At 59.4% G+C, this 22,284-nt stretch overlaps 3 protein-coding genes and 1 long non-coding RNA gene across 5 annotated transcripts; 1 reads left to right on the top strand and 3 right to left on the bottom strand.

Annotated features, from left to right (window-relative positions):
- Positions 1-2: 2 nt before the first annotated feature.
- Positions 3-9,441, bottom strand: MSLN (mesothelin; the record flags this gene model as incomplete). The annotated part of the gene is given in 12 exon segments (XM_082429150.1): positions 3-460; positions 536-722; positions 920-1,014; positions 1,336-1,463; positions 1,542-1,684; positions 1,860-1,957; positions 1,960-2,011; positions 2,103-2,281; positions 2,724-2,767; positions 3,362-3,446; positions 3,587-3,681; positions 9,206-9,441. Coding segments are annotated over 12 exon segments (1,437 nt in total). The 3' UTR covers positions 3-365.
- Positions 9,442-11,409: 1,968 nt separating this feature from the next.
- On the top strand, positions 11,410-18,898 carry CIAO3 (cytosolic iron-sulfur assembly component 3). Of its 2 annotated transcripts, XM_082431797.1 has the most exons (11): positions 11,410-11,564; positions 12,568-12,663; positions 14,143-14,286; positions 14,583-14,715; positions 15,272-15,406; positions 15,680-15,798; positions 15,952-16,081; positions 16,517-16,589; positions 17,066-17,203; positions 17,631-17,788; positions 17,877-18,898. In XM_082431797.1, the coding sequence occupies exons 1-11, from the start codon at positions 11,499-11,501 to the stop codon at positions 18,113-18,115; spliced, it is 1,431 nt and encodes a 476-aa protein (XP_082287923.1). In that variant the 5' UTR covers positions 11,410-11,498; the 3' UTR covers positions 18,116-18,898. The 2 variants fall into 2 exon arrangements, with proteins under 2 accessions (XP_082287923.1, XP_082287924.1); XM_082431798.1 differs by lacking the exon at positions 17,066-17,203.
- LOC309645956 lies at positions 16,698-17,666 on the bottom strand. Its single transcript, XR_014255143.1, has 3 exons — positions 17,578-17,666; positions 17,127-17,487; positions 16,698-16,807 (listed from the first exon to the last, which is right to left on the bottom strand). It is a non-coding gene; the product is annotated as an uncharacterized lncRNA (long non-coding RNA).
- A 5-nt stretch (positions 18,899-18,903) lies between the features above and the next one.
- On the bottom strand, positions 18,904-22,105 carry HAGHL (hydroxyacylglutathione hydrolase like). Its single transcript, XM_082431803.1, is given in 10 exon segments — positions 18,904-19,180; positions 19,182-19,332; positions 19,641-19,720; positions 20,017-20,118; positions 20,335-20,438; positions 20,515-20,623; positions 20,703-20,820; positions 20,909-20,973; positions 21,357-21,540; positions 21,977-22,105. Coding segments are annotated over 9 exon segments (933 nt in total). The 5' UTR covers positions 21,462-21,540; positions 21,977-22,105; the 3' UTR covers positions 18,904-19,081.
- Between the last annotated feature and the right edge of the window lie 179 nt (positions 22,106-22,284).

Here is a 22,284-nt window from a genome sequence, read left to right as displayed (position 1 = left end):
GCCTGCCATCTCCTGGGGCAGCAGTGTCACCAGAAGCCACCCTGAGTGTTGGCCTGGCCTGGGGGGAGACCCAACAATGGAAACAGCATCAGGAAGGCCCTGAGGGCCCCCCTGCCTGGAGTCCCTCCCCTTTCCAAGTGCAAAGAGGAGGGGTTGAAACCCAGGGAACCCTGTCAACTGGGCCACAGCCATCAGGGCCCTCCCACCCAGTTCTCAAAACACCACAGGGCACCTCTTCAAGGGGGAATGGGGCTTCTTTTATTGAGCTCTGGTGCCCTCGGGGTCGGACAGAGACAACCCAGGCCTACTCCCAGCCAGGTGGTGTTTCCATGGCAGGGTCCAGTTCCCAGAGCACAGCAGTGGGCTCAGTTCAGGATCAAGGCCAGGAGCAGACTTGGGGTCACAGTGAGCACAGGTCCAGGTCCTAGTCTGAGGAGGTGAGGGCCTCCCGAGGAGGCCTCTGTGCAGAGAAGAGGTGACTCAGACCCTGCCCCTCACTCTGCCCGACACCACCCGGCTGGCCACCCCAGACCACCTCGGACGTTGAAGTCCAGGACCAGGTAGCCGTTGGGGGTGCCACCGTGGAGCCCCAGCCCCAGACTGTCCAGGTCCTCCTGCGACTGCCGGGAGATCCAGTCCCGCAGCGGGCTGTTCCCCTCCTCAGCCTTCAGGCCCACCCGGTTTGCACCCAGAAGTTTCTGCACCTCAGCAATGGTCAGCGGCTGCCAAAGCCCCCAGACAGGGCTCAGGGTCTGCCTGCCTTTCCCCAGAAGGCTGCTGTCCTCTACTGTGTCCAGACCATCCCATGCTGCCCCACCCACAGACCCTGCCTTGGCCCTTCCAGACTTTGGAGGGGGCTTTGGCTGCCTCTCCTGAGACCCCGCCCCACCAGAGGCCCTGCCCTTCTCCGTGGCCCTACCAGCACAGCCTCTCTCCGCAGCTTCTTGAATGTGGCCACGTCCATGTTTATGTTCTGCTGACTGAGAGCCCTCAGGTCCTCCGTGGGGGCCCCACCTGCCCACGGGGAGAGGGGCCCCCAAGTGTGAGACCTTGCAGCAACCCCCAGTCTCACCCTCTGACAACAGGCTACCAGAAGCCACTTCCTTTACCAAGAGTCCTTTTTCCTAAGAAATTCCTGGGCCCCTGGTTTGCCTGGTGACCACCTGACCCTCTGGGTTGGAAGATAGGCTGGGGGTGCCCAGAACTCACAGGGTCTCAGCCTACACACACTTGGAGGGATGGAGGGCACATTGACCACCGGTCACACCACCAGCGGGCTGCCCAATGAGAGGGGGAGCCTCAGGGATCACGCCCCCCATGTCCTCCCGGGCTCACCCAGGTAGGGCTTGATCCTTGTGAAGTATTCAGACCCGCTCATGTTCTGGAAGGTGATGCGGGCCTTGGGGTAGAGGACAGCCATCTGCCGTGGGCTGCATGTGTCCAGGTCCTGGGGCCTGGTCACCCTGAGGAGGCAGCATAGGGCTGGGCAGTGAGCTCGGAGCACAGCACACCCACCACACCTAACAGACCCCAGGACTCACCAAACAACGTTGAGCTGCATGAAGCCCAGCTGCTCAGGGCTGAGGAGGCACAGGTGGGTAGCGGGGAAGGTAGCCAGGGTGTCCAGTGTGGCCTTGTCCAGCTGGCCCCCTCCCCCTACATAGCGGGCAATGAGGGCAGCCACCTGTGGTAGGAGGCCACTCAGTGGCTTGGAGCAGGGAGAGACATATCCCCTGGGGCCTACACAACCTCACACCCTGTGCAACCCCCAGGCCTGTACCACCTCACACTCTGTGCCCCACAGGCCTGCACAACCTCACACCCTGTGCCTGCCCCTCCCCACCTCCGCAGCCAGTCACCTGAGCATCCATCCCATGCCCTTTGCTGACTTTGAGCAGAGATTTCACGGTCTCCAGGGAAGTCACATTCCACTTGTGGATGTCCTCGGGGTTCACCCAAAGGTGAACCTCAGGTGCTGGATCAGGGACTCAGGGTACCCCTGTGGGTAGACCTTCCGGGGGAAGGGACTATGAGGGCCGCCGCCACTCCCCGGGCAGCTGGGAAGACTGCGCTACAGCAGACAGGCGGGAGTCCTGAACTACCTCATCCAATTTGCACTTGAAAATGTGCAGCTGCTGGTAGGTGAAGGGCACCAGGTTCACCTGGTCCATCTGAGCGGCCAGCAGGGCTCCGTCCACACAAGCCTCCAGCTCCCACTCCTCGTAGAAGATAAGGTTTTCGTCCACCACTTGGGCCTTCCGCCCCGGGGGGCAGGTCTTCTCTGCAAGGGCAAGCAGTGGGTTGGGGGCTGGACATCTCCTGTCAACCTCCTCTTCCTTCTGCACCTGCACTGGAACCCTGGGCACCACATGACTCTCCAGGCCTCAGTTTACCCATCAGCAAAATGGAGCAATTTTGTTCACTCTCCTGCATTGTCATGATTGAATGAGCTAAGTGGCTAGGAAGGGCTGCAGGTGTGGACAGGTGAGACCTCACAGTCTCACAACACAGCCGGGCACCGTGCTCACTCTCTGTGCCCCGCTGGGCCTTCGGAAGGATGACGGTCACCTCAGGCTGCTGCCAGGACAGGTCCCGTTGCAGCCATGGGGTCATGACACCCTGAGAACAGAGCAGGGCTGGGACTGAGCCGCAAGTGTCCTGGCTTCCAAGGACCCCCACCCAGGGCCAGAAAACCCTCCCCTGATTCCCCAGAGGGGCCTTACCAGTTCCGTGTCTGCAGCCTGGGCCCTGGAAGGTAGCACCCACCCTGCAGGGGAAGGGACACCAGGCTCGAGGGGATGGCAGGGGCTCCACCCAGGGGAGGAAGGAGGCAAAGCCGGCCCCTCCCAGCCCCGCGCACACTCCATGGGTGTGGAAGCAGAGGGTTAGGCCCCTCACCCTATGATGTCACGGCCCACAACACCAAACCAGGGAGCACAGGCCTCCCACATCCTCCTCCTGGGGCCCCTCTGCTCAGGGCAGGCAGAAACCTGTCCCATGGGCACACTCAGTTTGGCCTGTGCCCCCATCACCACCCTGCCTCTGCCTCCAACCCCATAGGGCACTGTGGTGCAGCGGGGGTGCCAGACACAGTCACCTCTGGGGACAGAGAGAAGGCTAACAGCCTGCCTGGGACTCAAGGCACCTGCGGAGATTCAGGACACTTCTCTGGAATCAGGGGCACCTGCCCAGGACTCGGGACACCTGCCCGGGAAGGGGCTGGGGGGCACTGCCCACAGCCGGAGAGGACGTGTAGAGCAGGTAGAGCCTTTCCTAAGGCCCCGACCCCCTGAGGACCCTCGGCTGCCCTCTGTGCTCTCTGCACACCAGCGTTTTGCGGCAACCCGCCCTCATGACTCACCGAAGCTGAGAAGGAGCAAGAGGCTGCCGTGGGTGGGAGACCCACAGGACCCCAGGCGGGGTTGAGCAGTCTGCAAGGCCATAGTCTGTGGAGGACAGCCACTCTGATGTCCCCCCTGCTTCCCCGCCCCCACCATGTCCCCCTACCCATGACACTGCCCCGGGCCAGTGCGGGGCCTTGGGGGGCTGCAGGGGCCTCAGGCCCCGGAGGGCTCCCGGGTTGAACCTTCACAGGCCTCCACAGCAGTGTCTGTGCTGCCACTGGCCCTTCTCTCAGAACCAACCAGCACGCCTGCCCCACCCCCTCCGGGAAACTGGCCCCTTCAGCCAGGGGTGTCAGGTCTGAGTCAGCCTGGCCCCCAGCTGTGAGGGCCCCAGCGGGCAGCCAGCAGCTGGCGCCTGTCCTCTCTCCCTGCAGGGCAGGGCCAGGCAGGACAGGGCAGGAGAGTTTCGTGCGAGGAGGCAGGGCCGCCTCTGGCTCTGGCTGGCCTCGGTTTCCCCCACTCAAAACAGGGGAGCTGAGCAGTTCGGGGCTGGGGGTCAGGCTGAGCGACCCCTCACCCTGCAGCGTGGCCATCCTCCCCTCCCACCCACAGCCGCAGGTGCTGGGCTTTGTGCAAACCCAGGGCCCTGCCAGGTGGACAAGGCCGGCAGGGCCCACCAGCCCACTGCTTTCCCTTCTGAGGTCGCTCCCAAAGCAGAGGCCTGGGCAGTACCAGAGGGAGTTCCCTGGTAGCCTAGCGGTTAAGACTGCGGGCTCTCACTACCGTGACCCGGATTCAATCTCTGGTCAGAGAGAAATGGGAACATATTGTATATGTATAACTGATTCACTTTGTTATAAAGCAGAAGCTAACACACCATTGTAAGGCAATTATACTTCAATAAAGATGTTAAAAAAAAAAAAAAAAAAAAATCTCTGGTCAGGGAACTGAGATCCCATGTGCCATGTGGCATGGCCAAAAAAAAACAACAACAAAGGGTGACACCCCTTCCCACCTGCCAGCCCTTAGGGTGGGGCAGTGGGTGGGCATTCTGGGGAGACCCCCGTGTGCTCTCTGAAGTGGGGTTTGGGGCCTGTGGACCAGTGTGGGTGGTAGGTGGGTGGGGAGGCACTCCCCACAGAATATTGTCCCGGACTAGGTAGGGGCCTGCAGGAGACCAAACTGCCTTCCACACCTGCCCCTCCCAGGGAGCCGGAGGCCACCTAGGGCTGGTGGAATGGAACCATCCCCTCCCCCAAACCTCCACCCAGGCCTGTGTTGGCCCCACCCCTGGCTCAGAAATTGGCAGCGGTGGGGGCGGGGGCACGCTTATGCTTCAGCAACCCCTTTCAGCAGGGCAAAGAGCCCAGCCTGCGGGGAGTGTCCTGGGGAGCTCCCCTCCCTCCAGAACAGAAAAGAGGCGGTTGAGTGGGGCCCCTGCCCCTGGGGTGGGTGAGGCCAGGCAGGAGCTGTGCCTCCCCCTGCTGTCTCCCCTCAGCCCCCACCCCAGCCCCGTGTAACCAGGGGGGACCCCTTGCACCCCAGGTAGGGGCTCCCTCAGAACCCCTGCAGCCCACCGTGGGCCCTAGAATCTGCAACCTTCACACCTCCTACCCCCAGATAGGCCAGGTTGGGGCCACAGAGGCACCTCAGCTGTCTTAGGGCTGCAGCTTCCAGAGTGGCCCAAGTGTGACCTGCCAGAGTCACGTCTGTTTCAGGCATATTTGTGTGACAAGGAAACAGTCCCCTCACCACACTCTGTCTCCCTATACAAGGCTGCTCAGATGCTTCCCTTTCTGGTACCTGGGATGGTCCCATCTTCGACCCTGAGTCCTTCAAGACCAATGTCCACCTGGTCATCTGTCACTCATTAACCACCTGCACACTCCCTGAGTGCCTACTGCATGCTGGCTCCTGCAGAGATGCTGGCACATGCTGGAGCAGGTGATTCAGGCCCTGCCCAGGACCTGGGGGTGGGCCTGCCTGCTAGCATGTGGGGTCTGGGGTCTGAGTGGACCACAAGCTCATCAGAGTGGTGTGTGAGGTAGAGGCAGCTGTGTCAGTGACAGAGGAATGGCCAGCTCCAACCCTGAGCCTAAGAACCATGAGCTCACAGCCTCCAGCAGGTGTGCAGCTGCAGGACACTGGCTGAAGCTCTCTCCTGCCCCACCTGTCTCACCCACCCCAGCCCAACCTCGGTTCCCAAGGTCTGGCCCTCAAGTGGTGGCAAATGAAGTCAGACCACATTCCCTGCCAGCCTCAGGCCTGTCTGGTGAGAGCGGGAAGGGGCACAGATCACAGGTCTAGGGTCTTTGATGCAGGGTCATTTAGTCTTCCCCAAGAACAGAGATGCTGTGTGGCTAACCTGGGGTCACACAGCATGTCAGGAGCAGCTGGGGCAAGGGTACAGCTGACCGAGGGCACAGCCCTCTGAGGCCAGGGGAGGTTGTCCTCGCTGCTCCCCAAGTGCAGTGAGGACTAGGGTGGAGGCATCCATGGTGGGCAGGGGCGGGGGCTGCCCTATCTCCCCCAGCCTGCTTGTTTGGGTCCCAGTACCAGCCTCCGCCTAATCCCTGCTCCCACCCAGAGCCTGCTTGGCTGGAGGTACTGAAGGAGGTGTCCCCGCCCTCACCTCCCCAAGCATGCCCTCCATCATGGCCCCACCCCACACAGATTAGGCCAAGGTCAGCCCCTCATGAACCTGGAGCCTAGGCTGGGTGCCGGCAGACCCCAGTCACCTCCCCAGGGTCCAGGGGAGCCCTGCCCATGGTGACTCTGATGTTCCAGGATTACCAGCCAGTTCTGCACGTCTTCTGACTCGGTTTCCTCAACTGGGAAGCAGGAGGGCAAGAGGTGGGAGCCTCTGGGGTCTGTCAAGGGAGACAAACAAGGCTCGGGCCAGCAGCTGGGAGCGGCAGTACTCAGGCCATAGGAATGCGTGGGTGGAGACCTGGGGAGGGGCTGCAGGGGGTGGGGGGAGCCACCTCTGCCTCTCCCTCCCTGGGCGGTCATGGGAGCTCCGGGTAGGCTGACCGTCAGGTACCAGGCATGTGTGCGGAGCCAAGGCCTCACCTCGTGGGGTCTTACTCTCCCATTTCTCAGGTGGTACAACAGAGGTTCAGTGCCGCAGAGAGGCCACAATTGCAGGGCAAGGCAAGGGCATGGTCCCCATCGCCCCCCACCCACGGCTGGTGCCCTGAGGGTCTCCACCCCAGTCAGCAGGTTCTGGGTGGTGGCCGCCTGGCCAGGATGTGACTCCCTGCCTCCCAGGAGTGAATTCCAGGCTCAGGTCGGCGTGGTGGTGCAGTGGTCAGGTGGGGGGCTGCGGGAGCTCACCTGCCCAGGCACTGGCCGTCTCCCGGATGGGAGGCGGAGGCCACCTTTGTGCTGGCCAGACGCCAGTGTCCGCACGCGGATCCTGGCACCACAGCCTTTGTGTGTGCCCCTGGAGCCAGAGTCCCTGGTGGCTCCCTCGATCTCCCCCACCCCGCCCCGCTACCCTCCTATACTTTTGTGAATAGGAGTTGCCTGTGTGGAATCTGTCCGGTTTCTGACCTCTCTCCGTGGGCTGGGTTTTCTATTATGTACAGTTGAGCCAAATGCTAATTAGTACAGAATTCAGGAAGGCTGCCAGGTACAAGAACCAACTCACAGAAAGAGTAAGTGCCTTTAAAAAAAAAAAAAGTCCTTTCCATAGATAACAACTGAAAAATTCTGGACAAAATATAAAAAAAAACAGTTCCCTAAGGGCTCTGGGGAGTGAAGGAAACAAGCCAGATTTTGGACGGGAATTGATACTTGAGGGAAGATGCCCGCGTGGATTTCCCTTTGTGGGTGTGGCTTTGTGGTGTGGGGTGCTCAGACACCAGCAGAAATCCCACCATCTTTCTGGCCGAAAGAGCCAAAGGAAGGAGCCCAGAATAACCAGACAGCAGAGAGCGTGTGGAGAACTCTGAAAAGGAGAGAGCCAGAGGAGGGGACCCCAAATTCTGTGTACCAACTCTACCCAGGCCTCTTGCTGACCCCTGAATCATGTGTGTGCAAGGCAGACAGCTCAAATGACAAACTGGCTGAGACTAAGCTCTGCACTCTCCGGGAGTGGCAGAGGTCACAGTTCAAGTATGACCAAGTTCATTGCCTGCCCAAACAGAAGCAGCAACACTCTTTGTAGGAATATAACAGAATGCAGTGTCTACACAACGAAACAGTCACAATGTTCACGATAAAATCAAAAACTGCTCAGCACAGGGAGAGCTGGGAGACTGTGACCCATTCTCCAGGGAAAAGAATCTGCTGAGGCCACGGTAAGACAGTATTAGAATTACCAGACAAAGAGGTCATGGAAAAATGGGTTCTCATGAACGCAGAGGTAGGAAAAAAATGAAAATATTTTTAAAAGAACCAAATAGGAAATTTTAGAAATGAAAAATACAAAATCTGGAATTTAAAAATTCACTAGATGGACTTAACAGGATTAATCACTTCCAACTGAGGGTTAGGTGGGGCCCCCCAATTGCACAGTTAAATGAATTTTGAGATGTGGATGGAAGGTTCCTCTGTGCCCACTTGCAGGAACTGCAGTTTGAGCCCAAAAGACACAGCGGCTGCAGTGTGGGTGGGAGTGGACAGTTCACTTCCTGTTTTAACTTTGATGGCACAGGAGGCGTATGAAACACGTTACTTTTGTTGTTAAAATGATGGTCATGCAGTACGTGTTTTGTGTGTAAGCTCTGTTTTCCCTTGTAATTTTAGTTTGCCTTCATTAAGAAACACTATCAGGGGACTTCCCTGGTGGTACAGTGGCTAAGAATCTGCCTGTCAATGCAGGGCACACAGGTTTGATCCCTGGTCTGGGAAGATCCCACATGCCGCGGAGCAACTAAACTTGTGCGCCACAACTACTGAGCCTGTGTGCCTAGAGCCCGTGCTCCACAACAAGAGAAGCCACCACAATGAGAAACCCGTGCACCACAACGAAGAATAGCGCCCGCTCGCCACAACTAGAGAAAGCCCACGCGCAGCAACGAAGACCCAACGCAGCCAAATAAATAAATAAATAAATAAATTTATTAAAAAAAAAAGAAACACTATCAGGTCAGAAGCAAAAGCTAAATTCCAAAGCCATTTGGTGTTCGATAATTCAGGTTAAAGGAACAACATTGAATTGTATGCTTTAAGTGGGTAAGTTGCATGGTGTGGGAATTCTTTCTCAGGAAAGCTGTTTTTAAAAGACAGGCCAAAGATCTGAACAGACAGTTCATAAAAGAAGACGTCTGAATGGCTGATAAGCACATTGAAAGATGCCCAACTCACTGGGAGATGCAGATCAAACCCCCCACAAGACACACCCGCCAGAACGAGGACACTTAAAGGGTCTGACAAGGGAAGTGTGTCTCGGGTGTGGGGCAGTGGGACTCACACCTGGTGGTGGGAGCACAAGGTAGTGCGGGCATTTCTGCTGGGCATTTTTTGTTTTTGTTTGGCCACGCCGTGCAGCTTGTGGGCTCTTAGTCCCCCGACCAGGGATCGAACCCAGGTCCCTGGCAATGGAAGCGCAGAGTCCTAACCACTGGACCGCCAGGGAAGTCCCTTGACTAAGTTATTAAAGCCATCTCCTGCCATAAGCAAAGGGACAGAAGATCAGTATAATGGTCATCACTGGATACAAGAAGGTGAGCTTAAGGTCCCATACACTTTTCTGGTCCATGTGTGCAGAGTAATGGTCCAAACCAGTGCTGTGGTCCCCACTGGGTAGTGGTCCACATTCTCTTTATTCATCTTCATGGCCAGTTGGAAGTGGATTCACATGAGGATTATGGAACAGGGTATGGTTAGCATCTCCCCAGGGAAAGGGCTTAGACCTGATACAGAGATGGGGGTAGGTGATGAACTCAGGTCTCTCCTCCTCTCCGTGGTGCTTCAGGAAGACGTTCAGCGTGTTCACTCCCACCCCGGGAAGCGCCACAAAGTAGGTGAGGGCCTTCCACATGAGAGCTGAGCCCTCCTCATCATGGCGCCACTCGACACAGGCTGCTCCAGCTGCAGCCGGGAACGAACCTCGCAGCCCAGAAACCCAGGATCCAGCTGCTGCCACCATTTTCCACCTGCATCCGGCATTTTCTTAAGAAGTTAGGTATACTCCTAACCATACAACTTAGCCATTCCCCTCCTAAGTAATCCCTCCAGAGAAATAAACCTGGATGTGCACACAAAGTCTCGTACGTAAATATTCATAGCAACTCTATTCACAATAGCCAAAAATGGGGAAAAACAAATTTCCATCAGTAGACCAATGGACAAACGAAATATGGTATTATTCATATGCTGACCTACTGGTCAGCAGTAAGAGGGAACAGACTACTCATACTTGGGGGGAAAAGATGAATTTCAACATCATTATGCTGAGTGAAAGGGGCAGATATCAAAGGGTACATAATGTATGATTCTGTTTCTATAAAAATGTTAAATTTCAAACGAATCCCTCATGACAAAAAGCACGTCACTGGTTGCCGGGGCCAGGCAGCTTCACTAAAACTCAGGATTCCTGTTCGCAGGAGTAGCAGTGAGGAATCTTTTGGGGCTGATGGAAATGTTCTCTCTTGACTGGGGTGGAGATTTCACGGATGTGTGTAACCACCAAAGCTCTTTGGACTGTACCCTTTAAACGGATGCCTTTATTGTGCATAAACTGTACCACAATAAGATTGATTTAAAAATCAATAGCAAGGGGCTTCCCTGGTGGCGCAGTGGTTAAGAATCTGCCTGCTGGGCTTCCCTGGTGGCGCAGTGGTTGAGAATCTGCCTACCAATGCAGGGGACACGGGTTTGAGCCCTGGTCTGGGAAGATCCCACATGCCACGGAGCAACTAGGCCCGTGAGCCACAACTACTGAGCCTTTGTCCCCCAGCCTCGGCCAGAGGCCCCTATGCTATAAACCCTCTCCATCACCCCAGCCTAACCGACCCTTATCCTGCCCTGATCCCAACAGCACTTATTATCCTCACACATTTTTTGTAAACGTTCTCTGGAGCATTGCAGTGAAACTAAGTTTATTTTTGTATTTGTCTGGTTCTAATAATGAGTGAGAATGTTGAGATTTCAGACATCGTACTCCAGACTTTAGTCAGATATTGCCAGGACGGCGGGTGCTGGGGCCTGGAAGCCCACCAGGTACAGCCCCTGGTGAAAGCCCCTCTCGCTGCTGAAAAGAAAGTTCCCATCCTGGGAGCCACGAGGAGAGGCGGCAGGTGCTGGAGGAGGCCGCACCAGCACCTGGGCCTCAGGCACCTGGACGTCACAGTTAACCCGCAGGTAGGTGAGGAATCACCAGGAAGAGCCCACATCAGAACAAGAACCCCAAGAAGAGCACAGGCTGGGATGGGCCCCCAGCATGTGAGATCATGCCCTGCCCGCGGGGTATTCTGGGGCTGATCCTGCCAAGGCACCTTCAGGGCTGGGCCCACGTGGGTCCCAGGGATGTGCCAGACTCGATCACTGGCGTTTTCTGGAAAGCCCCATAAAAAGTGGTCATTACCTGTACATGACAACTCAAGAACTGAGTCCAGCCAGCAGAGGTTTTGTCTCAGGTAATAAAACCTCACAGGGAAATGGAGTTTTCTCAGGCTGGTCTTTGAAATAACCGCGGACTCTCTCCGAGAACCCCAGGGCTCTGCACTGAGCCGCAGCCTCGGGAGGAACGGCTTCCCATCCCCGTCACTCTCATTTTCTTCTCTTTTCAACAGAAACTGGGCGTCTCTGCGTACCCGGCGCCCTTCTGGGTTCTTGGGCTGCGTCCGAAACCAAGTAAAGGAAGTCGGCTGCATCTCTCCCGGGGCGGAGACGGCGGGGGCCGCACACCTGGCTGGCAGGTGAGCCCGGGACCGCGAGGGAGGCGCCCTCGCCGCCCCGCCGCCCCGCCGCCCCGCCGCCCTGCCGCCCCGCCGCCCCTCTACCTTCCGGCCCGCGCCCAGGCAGGGGGGAGAGTGAGAGGTGCCCGGGGTCGCCAGCAGGGGGCGCGCGCCTTCCGGATGCCCGGCCGCTTGGCCAGTCGCGCATGAGCCATGCGGACGCTTTCCGGCAGCGTGGCGGAACCGCTTCACCGTTTCGCGGCATTTGGTGACACCTGCGCGCGGCGCCGGGCGGCAGTGTGGCACCATGGCGTCGCTCTTCAGCGGGGCCCTACAGCTGACGGACCTGGACGACTTCATCGCGCCGTCTCAGGTGGGGGGGCCGGGCGGCGGCCGTGAGCGGGGAGCCCCCTCCGCCGCAGTCTCTCCCCTGAGAGAGGGGCTAAGAAGCGAGGCTGCCGGGTCGCACAGCCCCGTAGCTTCCGCGTCCCCTTCCCGGGCGGCCAGTGCAGCCGGACTCACCTAGCTTGGGGCCCGGGAGACCCTGCCGAGCTTCCCTGGCCAGTTCCTTGCGTGTGAACAGAGTAGGACGGCCCCACCCCGCTGCGAGGGCAGGGGAGGTGCTCCGCTGGAGGCACCGCGGTGGTCGTCGTAGGTGTCCCCCCCGGGGGGGAAGACAGAGCTTGCCCCCAAAGGGGACAGGACAGCTGCACTTGAGAGCCGGCCGCCCTTATCTGGTGTCTCCGCTTATCGGTTGCCACCAGCCGTGCAGGACCAAGGCTCGGAGGGCCATAGCTAATCCGTCCCAGGAGGAGGAACGGGTGGGGCTGGTCCCGGCACAGCGGCAGGACGAGCTCGGACAGGCCTCCCACCAAGGCTTTCTGGGGCTAGTTCCCTTTGGGAATGCGATGGCCAGTGAGGCGCTCCTGTTGAGAGAGACCGCGAGAACTCCAGGAGCTGGGCAGAGAAAGGAACTTTCTTCCAGGAACTGGGCGGGGCCAAGCGTTCCTAGCGACCCCCTGGCTTCCTCCCAGCAGTCAATGAAAAACTGGCCACGGTGCCGCGCCAGACGTTTACGTTGAGAAAGGTGAGGGTGTGGGTTGGTGCTGTCTGCAGACAGGTTAGCGTGCAGGCCCAGTCAGCACCGCCTCCATCTGACTGTGACCTGCAGAGCGACTCTTGGTCGGACAGAGTGTCTGACCAGGCGTGAGTAGGGTAAGCAGTAACAAGATCCATAGCGCTAAGAGTGCTTCTGCTGCAGGAAGACCGGAATCAGGGCAGAGTTTTCGTCCCAGGTGGTGGTGTGGCCATCAGGCTGCCCCTCTTCTTCCGCCTCTGTGAACTCAGGTGCCTGTTGGGGTTTCTTACTGGTATAGGATTGCATCAAGCCCATGAGGGTGGATAAGAAGCCGGGAAGCGGCGCAGCCAAGATCCACATCGAAAATGACGGGAGTTACTTCCAAGTCAGTCAGGTAAGTGCCAGCTCGGTTGGCCTGAACCACGTTTCACTGCTCCGTCGAGTGACAAATGCAGGGGCCACAGGATCTTGCACGTCTCACCAGTCCTTTCTCAGATATGTTCTGCAGAGAGCTCTTTGCAGAGATGGCAGTTCCCGCATCCCCTCCCTCTCTCCTTCTCTCTCTGAGTTGTAATTGTGTAAGATTTTCTAGTCCAGACCACTTTTTCTTAGGGAACACCTACTTCCTGTGTAATTTAGGAATGACAAGATGCTAATCCAGTGGCGTTAAAATTTACCCCGACTCTTTGCCATTTGGACTCTCAAGAACATCTGTGCTGTCCCAGGGACCGCAGGCACCACCAGGCACGCTGGCCCGGGGATCCTGCCCAAGCAGAGGAGGAGCCACAGGATGGTTCATGGTAGGGCCAGACAGCAGGATCCAGAGTTCACAGGGAGAGAGCCACTGTTCACTCAGCCCAGGAGGGTGACGCAGCAGCACACCATGGGTCCCGCCCAAGCCCAGTACAGCACGGAAGACTGGGTCCTTTTTAGGGACCCAGTGGGCGCTGCTCCAGAGCAGCAGTGGTTGATCTGGAGGGAAGTCGGAAGCACATCAGCCCCCTGCTCAGCACAGCATCACAGCCTGGCCTTGAGGCCAGTCCAACCTGGGAAAATGCACTGAGCTCAAATTGTGTCTTTGGTGCTAAGTAAGGCCTAGTGATCTGGGCTGGAAGGGAGTTCCAGTCTTGTCAGCCCCCTGGTCACACTCTGGGCCCCTGAAGCTCAGCTGGCCCTGGCTCAGACCACTCCTGTGTGTGCAGAGGGCGTGAAGGGGCTCTACTAGGATCTTTTGCAGCTAAGAAGAGTTGCCCAGCCTGGAGGCTGGCTTGAACACCAAGTTCTGCAAATGTCTGGCCGAGTCTGACACTGTGACTGCCCCTTGTGTCCCTCACCCACTCTTCTGTGTGTTGGCACTAGGCAGGCACAGCCCAGGTGGGCACAGGCTCCCGCCATCTCCTCCCTCTGCCCCTCTCCTTGTCCCTCTCTCCTTTCTTCCTTAATCTTTGCCCTTGCCTTTCTCTTCCTCCTCCATTTAGAGCCCGGCCTTGGGCATTTTCCTGTCCCCACAGCCCCGTGAGGGCAGCCTGGGGACCAACGACTGTCCAGGGCCTCTGTGATGAGTCAGCTGCTTCTCTGCAGATTTAACGCCCATCTCCCACCCCTGGCGGGCAGCAAGCCTCTTCAATATGATCTGACGTGCCAGCCAAGTTTGTACCAAAGTTAGATTTCGGTGCCACTATGAAAATCTAGAACGTGTATACGTGTTTCTGCAATACATGTTTAATTTCTAAGAACTTACAGCACATAAAGCCAGTAGTTGGTTGTCAGTGTTGTGAGACGGAGAATGAAGGTTTCCTGTGGGTCCCATCATCTGAGAGCTCCACATCCTCATGCGGAGGGCCCTTGGGGTACCAGGTTCTTGTGCTTCCAGGATGGAGGGACGAAGAAGCTGGAGAGGGCCAAGATCTCGCTGGACGACTGCCTGGCGTGCAGTGGCTGCGTCACTTCGGCAGAGACCGTGCTCATCACTCAGCAGAGCCACGAGGAGCTGCGGAAGGTTCTAGGTGCTAATAAGGTGAGCAGTGGGGCAGTCTTTGGGATGCCACTCTAACCCGACATCAACCCCAGCATCCCTCACTCGTGTTGTCAGGGCAGCTCATCTTCTGGTGCCCTTTGTCCTATGTCTCCTAGTGACTCCTGGCATTTTTAGGTCTCATCGGTGGGATCTCAGTCAATTACTTGTATTTTGACATTGAAGTGTTAACCCTAAACTTTAGGTTCTACGTGTTTGCAAAAATGACACACCCTGATGGAGTTAGGCTTGGAATCTGTTAAACACACAGAGTGAGCGGCAGGTCCCTTGCTTTGCAGATGGCGGCGCCTGATCAGCAGAGGCTGGTTGTCATCTCGGTCTCTCCCCAGTCCAGAGCGTCGCTGGCTGTGAGATTTCAGCTGAATCCTACAGACACCGCCAGGAAATTAACTGCATTCTTTAAAAAATTAGGTAGGTGCTGAACCTTGGGTGAGCTCCAGCTTGGACACGAGGGCTGGCGGGGGGCTTGTCATGCCCCGCTGTCACTGGACTTAAACGCATCAGAAACTCTCTGAGGTTGACTTCAACTTGAAGTTTTGTTTTGATACAGAGAGCAGTGCCTTTTAATAGAAAACTGTCTGAATTCTGATGTTGCACTTCCCCGAGTCTGGAATTTACCCACTCCTAATATTGTTTTTAAACTATCACCATCAAGGCACATCTCCCAGGTCTGAGTTGGGTTCTGGCTCAGATCAGCTGGTCGACCTCTGCGTGCTGGGAGCAGGGCTGGGAGGACGTGGGGTGAGCCCCGGTGCCGGCGGCTGCCCTAGGCAGCATGCAGGGTTTGGCCTGGTCCCTGGCAGCCACCGAGCTCAAAGGAAGGAAGGCCCAAGGACGCTGGGCTGTCTGCACACCAGCGTGCCATGTGACGCCCCACGGGAAGGCAGAGCCCTGCTCCCGGGGCAAGGTGGGCAGCGCCTGGGGCTGTGGCCATCCTTCTTGGGGTGAGATGGGTGCTCCCTTGCAGGGGCACACTACGTGTTTGATACCACCTTCTCGAGGAACTTCAGCCTCCTCGAGAGCCAGCGGGAGTTCGTGCGGCGATTCCGAGCACAGGCTGATTCCAAGCAGGCCTTGCCTGTGCTGACTTCCGCCTGCCCAGGTATGCTGATGCTGCGGACCGATGTCAACAGCTGGACATGGGTGACGGGACTGCTGGGGGAGGGGCTCGTCAGCAGGCACTGCCTGCGGGTCACCTGTAGTCGCTTCAGTTCCCAGAGGGGTGATCACAGGGACACCTGAGACACGTGTCGGCGACAGCAGAGTGGGGGCTTCTTAGTGGGCTCCTAACTCCTGTACAAGTCGGTCCACCCCAGAAAGTCACACCCCTGCCCTGCTCACTTCCCCCACCACCCCCACCCTGTGTCGGCCTCAGGCTGGATCTGCTACGCCGAGAAGACCCACGGGAACGTCCTCCTCCCCCACATCAGCACCGCCCGGTCCCCGCAGCAGGTCATGGGCTCCCTGGTCAAGGACTTCTTCTCCCAGCAGCAGGTAACAGGGACATCTTACAAAATGAGCCAAGACTGCAGTGGTCACGGACCCACACGCAGAACTGTGCTCCCAGCCGTGCCTGTGCTGTCACCTCCGCCTCAGCCTTTGCTGCTGGGGCCAGGCAGCTGCACCACTGCCGTGTTCTCCACGCAGCATTTGACCCCCGACAAGATCTACCACGTGACGGTGATGCCCTGCTACGACAAAAAGCTGGAAGCCTCCAGACCCGACTTCTTCAGCCAAGAGCACCAGACACGCGATGTGGATTGTGTCATCACAACAGGTGCGGGGCCCCGAGCCTGCTGGCGCTGTGTCCCCAGCATCAGGCCCAGCACAACCCCCCTGGCTCATATTGGTCACCCCATCTGTGAGTTGAGCAGCCTTGCAGAGGCTCCCAAATGCTTAAAAGAGAAATGAACGCCCACCCGGGAGGCAGACAATCGGGGGAGGGTCGCTGTCCAGGGACGTGGTGCCCTGCCCACTCCAGGCGCATTGTGAGGCACCCCAGGGTCAGGCGCGTCTGCCCCACCGCAGCACCGGGAGGCCCTTCAGAAGTGGAGTTGCCTCTGGCTGGGTTCATCCTCCACTCACGAGCAGGGGCTGGACGTCTGGCCACTCACAGGTTGCTAGGGATGCAGGTGGTGGGGATCTTTCATGGTCTCTGTTTTTGTTGAGATTCAGCTGAAGAGCGTCTGTCTGTGCTGTGGTCTCATCGTAGGAGAAGTCTTCAAGCTGCTGGAAGAAGAAGGGGTCTCGCTGTCAGAGCTGGAGCCAGCTCCCCTGGACAGTCTGTACGTTGCGCCTGCCATGTCAGGGGCAGTAAGCTCGTCCAGCATTGGGGTGCTCTTGACCTTGGGGTCACTGATGTCCTGGTGGGCAGCAGAAGGGACGAGGCGGGGGCAGGCACTGTCCTCCCCCTTCTTCTCTGCCTCAGCTTCCTTCTGGGTGGTTTTGCGTCTGCCCCGTGGTATGTGTAGGTGTCCAGAGGTGGTTGAGTTCACGAGACGGCCTGTGGACAATTGGCTGATGCTTATCAGAGCTGACCCCAACTTCATACAGGTCTGAGCCCCCCAGAACAGGTGACATGACGGAGGGGACAGTCCTTTTCCCCCAGAGCCTCCTCCTGACACACCCACAAAGCCCTGGAGTCTGTGACTCATCTTCCACTTAGAAAGCAAGCGCTCTCAAACATGACAGACAGAGGTTACCCGGAAGCCTTGGTGGACAGCAGCCCCACTACCACCTGAGGCCATGCCCTCCTCCCCAGGTGCAGCAGTGTATCTGCCCAGGAGCCTACCAGCCATCAGGGTGGGGGCTCGGGGGGCTACCTGGAGCACGTGTTCCGGCATGCAGCCCAGGAGCTCTTTGGAATCCACGTCACTGAAGTCACCTACAGACCCCTGAGGTCAGTGGGAAGGGCTGGAGCTTGGGGCAGGGCAGCCTTTCGGGCACCAGGCAGGAGCTGGGCCCTCCCCTCTGGCTCATGTGAAGGGGCCAGAGCTCTCCAGCCCTTGGTCTCCTCATCATAGGGCTCAGTGTCCGCTACCCACAGCACGGTGACCCAGGGCCCCAGAGGCCCATGGTGGCAGGACGGTTTTCCTGGCACAGGGTGTGTCCCAATGTGAGTCCCCATTCCAGGGAGGGCGGGCTGGGGCCTTTGTCAGACCTTGGGAAGGTGGGGTTCCCATTCTACAGACCAGGAAACCAAGGCTGGGGCTGAGGCCACCTGCCCCACTCATTGAAGGGAGCTTTCTACCCTCCCCTATCACTGTCCCCCACCTGGGAGGAAGCCTGGGCGTGCCGTGTGGACAGCCTGGTCTGTGTCCCCTCAGGAACAAGGACCTCCAGGAGGTGATTCTGGAGAGGGAGGGCCGGGTCCTGCTGCACTTCGCCGCGGCCTACGGCTTCCGCAACATCCAGAACCTGGTGCAAAAGCTCAAGCGAGGCCGCTGCCCATACCACTATGTGGAGGTCATGGCCTGCCCTTCAGGTAGCTGCAGACAGAGTGGGCCCTCTGGGACCCCATGTGCTGACATCCTCCCCTTGACCACACTTCTGCCCGTCCTTCTCTGCCACAGGCTGCCTGAATGGTGGAGGCCAGCTCAAGGCCCCCGACATGCCTGGCAAGGAGCTTCTCCAGCAGGTTGAGAGGCTATACAGCATGGTCAGGACCGAGGCACCAGAGGATGCGCCTGGGGTCCAGGAGCTGTATGGGCACTGGCTGCAGGGCGAGGGCTCAGAGCAGGCCAGCCGCCTGCTGCACACAAGCTACCACGCGGTGGAAAAGGCTGGCTCCAGCCTCAGCATCAGGTGGTAGGAGGCCTCAAGGATCCACCCGGCCCAACACAGCCAGCACCGGGACTCCCAGGAAGGCGTGTGGAATCTCCAGCAGGGAAGTCGCCCGAGACCCCAGGGCACACCCCCAAAATGCCGGATGAGATGTGGGGACATTGGGACCCACATAGAGATGGGACTCAGGACCCCCAGCCAGTAAAGGTGACCTCCAGCCTGTGCTCGCCCGGACTCCCTGCTGCAGGGGGTCAGAGGTTCCACCACCTGCTGGAACCTCTCCATGGGCCCAGAGCCCTAGAGGTGCCCTGACTCCTCCTGGCTGTGGCGGCCTAAGCTGTGAGGGTTTCAGCTCGTCCTGTGGGGAGCTTAAGGGAGAGAAAAGGGGGGGTTCCTCATCCCCCATTTCTAGAGTCACCTGAAGCTGCAATGTGGAGGGTGGTGATAGGCTGGACCTGCCAGGCTGGTCAAGCTCACAGCAGAGCTTGGGGAACCCTGCCACACTGGGCAGCAGAGGACACTGGCAGGAGACAGGCACCTGGCCCATGACCCCAGCTGGGGATGGGTGCTCCCTCCACCTAGAACCAGGTGTTCGACGAAGCTGCGGTCTCTGGGGCTTGAGAACCTGTGTCTTGGGGGCTGAGTCCAGGTGGGAAGGACTCTTGCTATCAGGCCTCAGTGGTCTCTCTGGCTGAGTCCTGTGTCCACAGCTGGACCCCCATTTAAGGAGCAGGGGGAGGGCAGATTGCATTCAGCCCACCAGGCCTGGCCCCGAGAAGCTCACTTCTAGTAAAGGGAACTCTCTCTGAAACCGGCTTCTCTTCAAGAGTGTTTACCAGCATCAAAAAAGAGGCCTTTCAAAGCTTTATTCAAAGTTCAGGAGCCCTGTGCACCCCACTAGGCTGGTTCACAAACACCCAGGTCTCAGGGCTCACTGTGGCCCAGAGAGGGGCCCCGGGTGTCCAACACCAGGAAAGGCCAGGGCGCCCACCCTCTAAGGCTGGGCAGGGCTGAGGAAGGCTCGATCCTCCTGTGGGCCAAGGGAGGAGGGGTGTGTGGCCCAGCCCACATAGGGCTCACTTCGGCCGGGGCATGCTCAGGAGCCCCCACTGCAGCGCAAGGAGTGCCCGGGCCTGTGGCTGTAGCGGCTCAGCTGCCTGCTCAAAGCTCGCTCGCTCCCTGCAGAGCACTTCCAGGACTTCAGCTGGGGCGACCTTCCCTGTGAACTTGCACACAGGCTCCTCTCTGCGGGGAGAGGGGGTTCGATGGGAACCGCTGTGCAAGCTGGATTCCACCGCCACTGTTGGAGGGCACTTAAAGAGCAGCCTCTCCCTGGTGCCAGACAGCCCAGTAACCAGTCCCCTGACACTTCCCTCAGCATCCAAATGACTGCCAGGGAGGCCCAAAGGACAACAGTCTGGCCCCGTGCCAGCCTGTTGAGCAGTGTGGCCCCTGGGGAGGACACAGGTCCTCCCGACACGCGCTGCCTCAGGCCCTGCCATGTGCTCCCCAGCCTGCCCCACAGGAGGGCCTGCACGCTGGCCAATACTCACGCCACCCTCAGGAAGGGGTTGTAAAGGAGCTCCTCGCCCAGGGTTGAGGGCACAGTGGGCACATCATCCTCATCCCTCTTCTGGAATGACCACAGGCCTTTGTCACAGCCTTGTCTGGCAGCTCCAGGCAGCTTGGCTCAGCTCACCAATCTGGGGGCTTGAGCCTAGACCCTGAGGGCAGGCACTCATGGGCCAGACCTGCAGGCTGCCCAGCTCCCTTCCCTCACCAGTGGGAGCCTTGGCTGGCAGAATGCCCTGGGCCAAGCCAGGTCTGATCACCCGGGTCGGTCATGGCGGACTCCCCTGCAGTGCCTCCCTGGTTCCAGTCCTACCCCACCCTCCAACCTTACCACTGAGAGGGGAGGAGTGGTCACACCTTGGCCCACGATAGCTTGGCCTTCACGTGGTTGTTGCAAGGCTCCACTTTTTGTGCAAACTCGAGGTTGACCAGTGTGTGCTCGTGACCACAGAACACCTTCTGGAGAAAGAAGGCACTTGGGGTGCACAGCACCACCATAGGCAGAGATGGGCAGAGACACTCACCCCAGTGGCGCGGCCCCTCCCCCCTCACCTGGTCCACCTGTCCCCACGGCTGGCAAGCAGTCATCCTGAACCCTGGCATAAGGCAGGTGCAGAGCACACCGGTTATGTAGGAGGCTGGGCCCCATGAGAGGGTAAGGGGCAGGCTGCTCACTGTCTCAGGAGGCAGGGTGCCCAGGGTCTCCACCAAGCTGTGGTACATCTGCTGAGCTGTGGTCTCCAGGCGTGAGCCACAGCCGGCCACAGACAATGCGTCCCCTGGGGAGTTGGGTGGGTCAGAGAAGGTACATGGGGCAGAGGGAGGTGGGGTGGGTAGGCGCAGGGCAACCGGTACCCGAGAACACGGCGGGCGGGTCCAGACACTCATCTTCCCACAGGAAGTAGCTCATGTGGCCCGAGGTGTGGCCGGGCGTCAGGAGGCAGCGCACGTGGATGGCCCCAAACTATGGCAGAGGAGCAGGTGGGCCTGTAAGGTGGTTGGGCCCAGGGCGCTCTCCCCACCCCTCCTGAGTGCACGCTCACCCGCAGCTCCTCGCCATGTGCCAGCCTGCGGGTCAGTGCACAGATGCGCTCATCTGCGCCCAGCACCACCAGGCCAGGCAGCAGCCTCGCCAGCTCCGTGTTGCCCCGGGCGTGGTCCCTGCGGGTGGGCGGAAGCAGGATCACATGGGGTCAGGGTAGGGTAGGGATGACACCCTCCTGCCTCAGCCCACCCTGATGGCACTCACCAGTGGTGATGGGTGGTCAGCACAGTGGTCAGTGATACCCCCTCCCGGCCCACGATCTCCAGCAGCTGAAAGGGATGGGAGTTAGGGAGATGCAGATGGTCCAGGTGGCTGCCTGTGTTGGGGCGCCAGGCCCGGGTGCACAGTGCCCCAGGCAGGGGACGGGCCTGGGGGTAGGGGAGATCCAGCAGACAATTACTGAGCGCCCAGCGCACACAGTACAGTTTGGCACCGTACGCAGGGAAAAGAGACCCGAGACGGCTCTAACCTCAGAGGAGACCCAAGATAATCAAGAAACCCTAAATGCCAAATAACCAGAGATGAGAGAATAGGGGAAGGATCTGGCCTCTGCAGCGTAGTCTGGAGAGCCTCTCGGAGTGCGGACTGATGGTCGCGGCCTACGATGCCTGGGCCCACAGCTGTGCTCACGCCGCCCAAAAGCTGCCCTCACCCTCTTGGGCACGGCCACGTCCACGGCCACAGCCTCCCGCGTGTGCTCCTCGATGACCAGGTACATGTAGTTGTCCTCAAGCACAGGGATGACTTTGACCTTCATGGTCGCAGAGCTCAGCCACCCCGCGCCTCCTGAGCCCCTTCCTCAGGGTGGGACTACCCTCTCCAGACCCTAGGCAGGGCTGTGCGTGGGAGGGGTCAGCTCCACAGACACGCTGGGGGCCAGGAGAGGAACCGCGCTCCCTGCTCCCGGACTTTCCCGAGGGCCCTTGAGGAATCCCAAGCTCCAGGCTTAAGTTGACCTGCAGCTGCGGGGACCAGTCAGTCTCTCGCCAAGACTCAGCCCGCCGCAGGCCCCGCCCCCGGGCAACAGGCCACACCCCCGATGAACCGCGCCCTCTTCCGGCTCCGCCCCCAGCCACGCCGCTGCCCCGGTAGGCCCCGCCTGCCTCCCAGGCTCCGCCCCCTCCCCAGGTACCCTCCCGCCGCAGCGCGACCCTGGACCAGCCCCTCTCCAGGCCCCGCCCCTCAACGTCCTTCCGCAGGCCCCGCCCTCCCCAGGCCCCCTCCCTCCGAAGTACGACCTCGGCCCGCCTCTTTTTCTGGTCGTCCACTCACCCCCGCGGGCTGCGCCAGCTGGTCGCAAGGACTGCCTGAAGGACAGCCGGACAGAGGCGGGCCTCGGGCGCCTGTCACGGGGCCTGGACGGAGCGCGCCGCTCACTCGGGCCGCCGCTAACAGCCCGCGCCGCTGAGGCGCCCGCCAGCCGGGCCGGCCTGGAACCTGCGCGCACGGGGACCTGAGCACGGTGCACGGAGCACGCGCGTGCGCGGGAGGGAGCGCGTGCGTGCGCGGGAGGGAGCGCGTGCGTGCCCGAACGGGGCTGTGCGCACGTCTGACCAGTCGCGCCCGGCGCTGCGGCGCCT

Source organism: Balaenoptera physalus, assembly GCF_965194825.1.
Source record: "Balaenoptera physalus genome assembly, chromosome: 16".
Lineage (NCBI taxonomy): Eukaryota > Metazoa > Chordata > Mammalia > Artiodactyla > Balaenopteridae > Balaenoptera > Balaenoptera physalus.
This window is presented reverse-complemented; position numbering and strand designations above follow the sequence as displayed.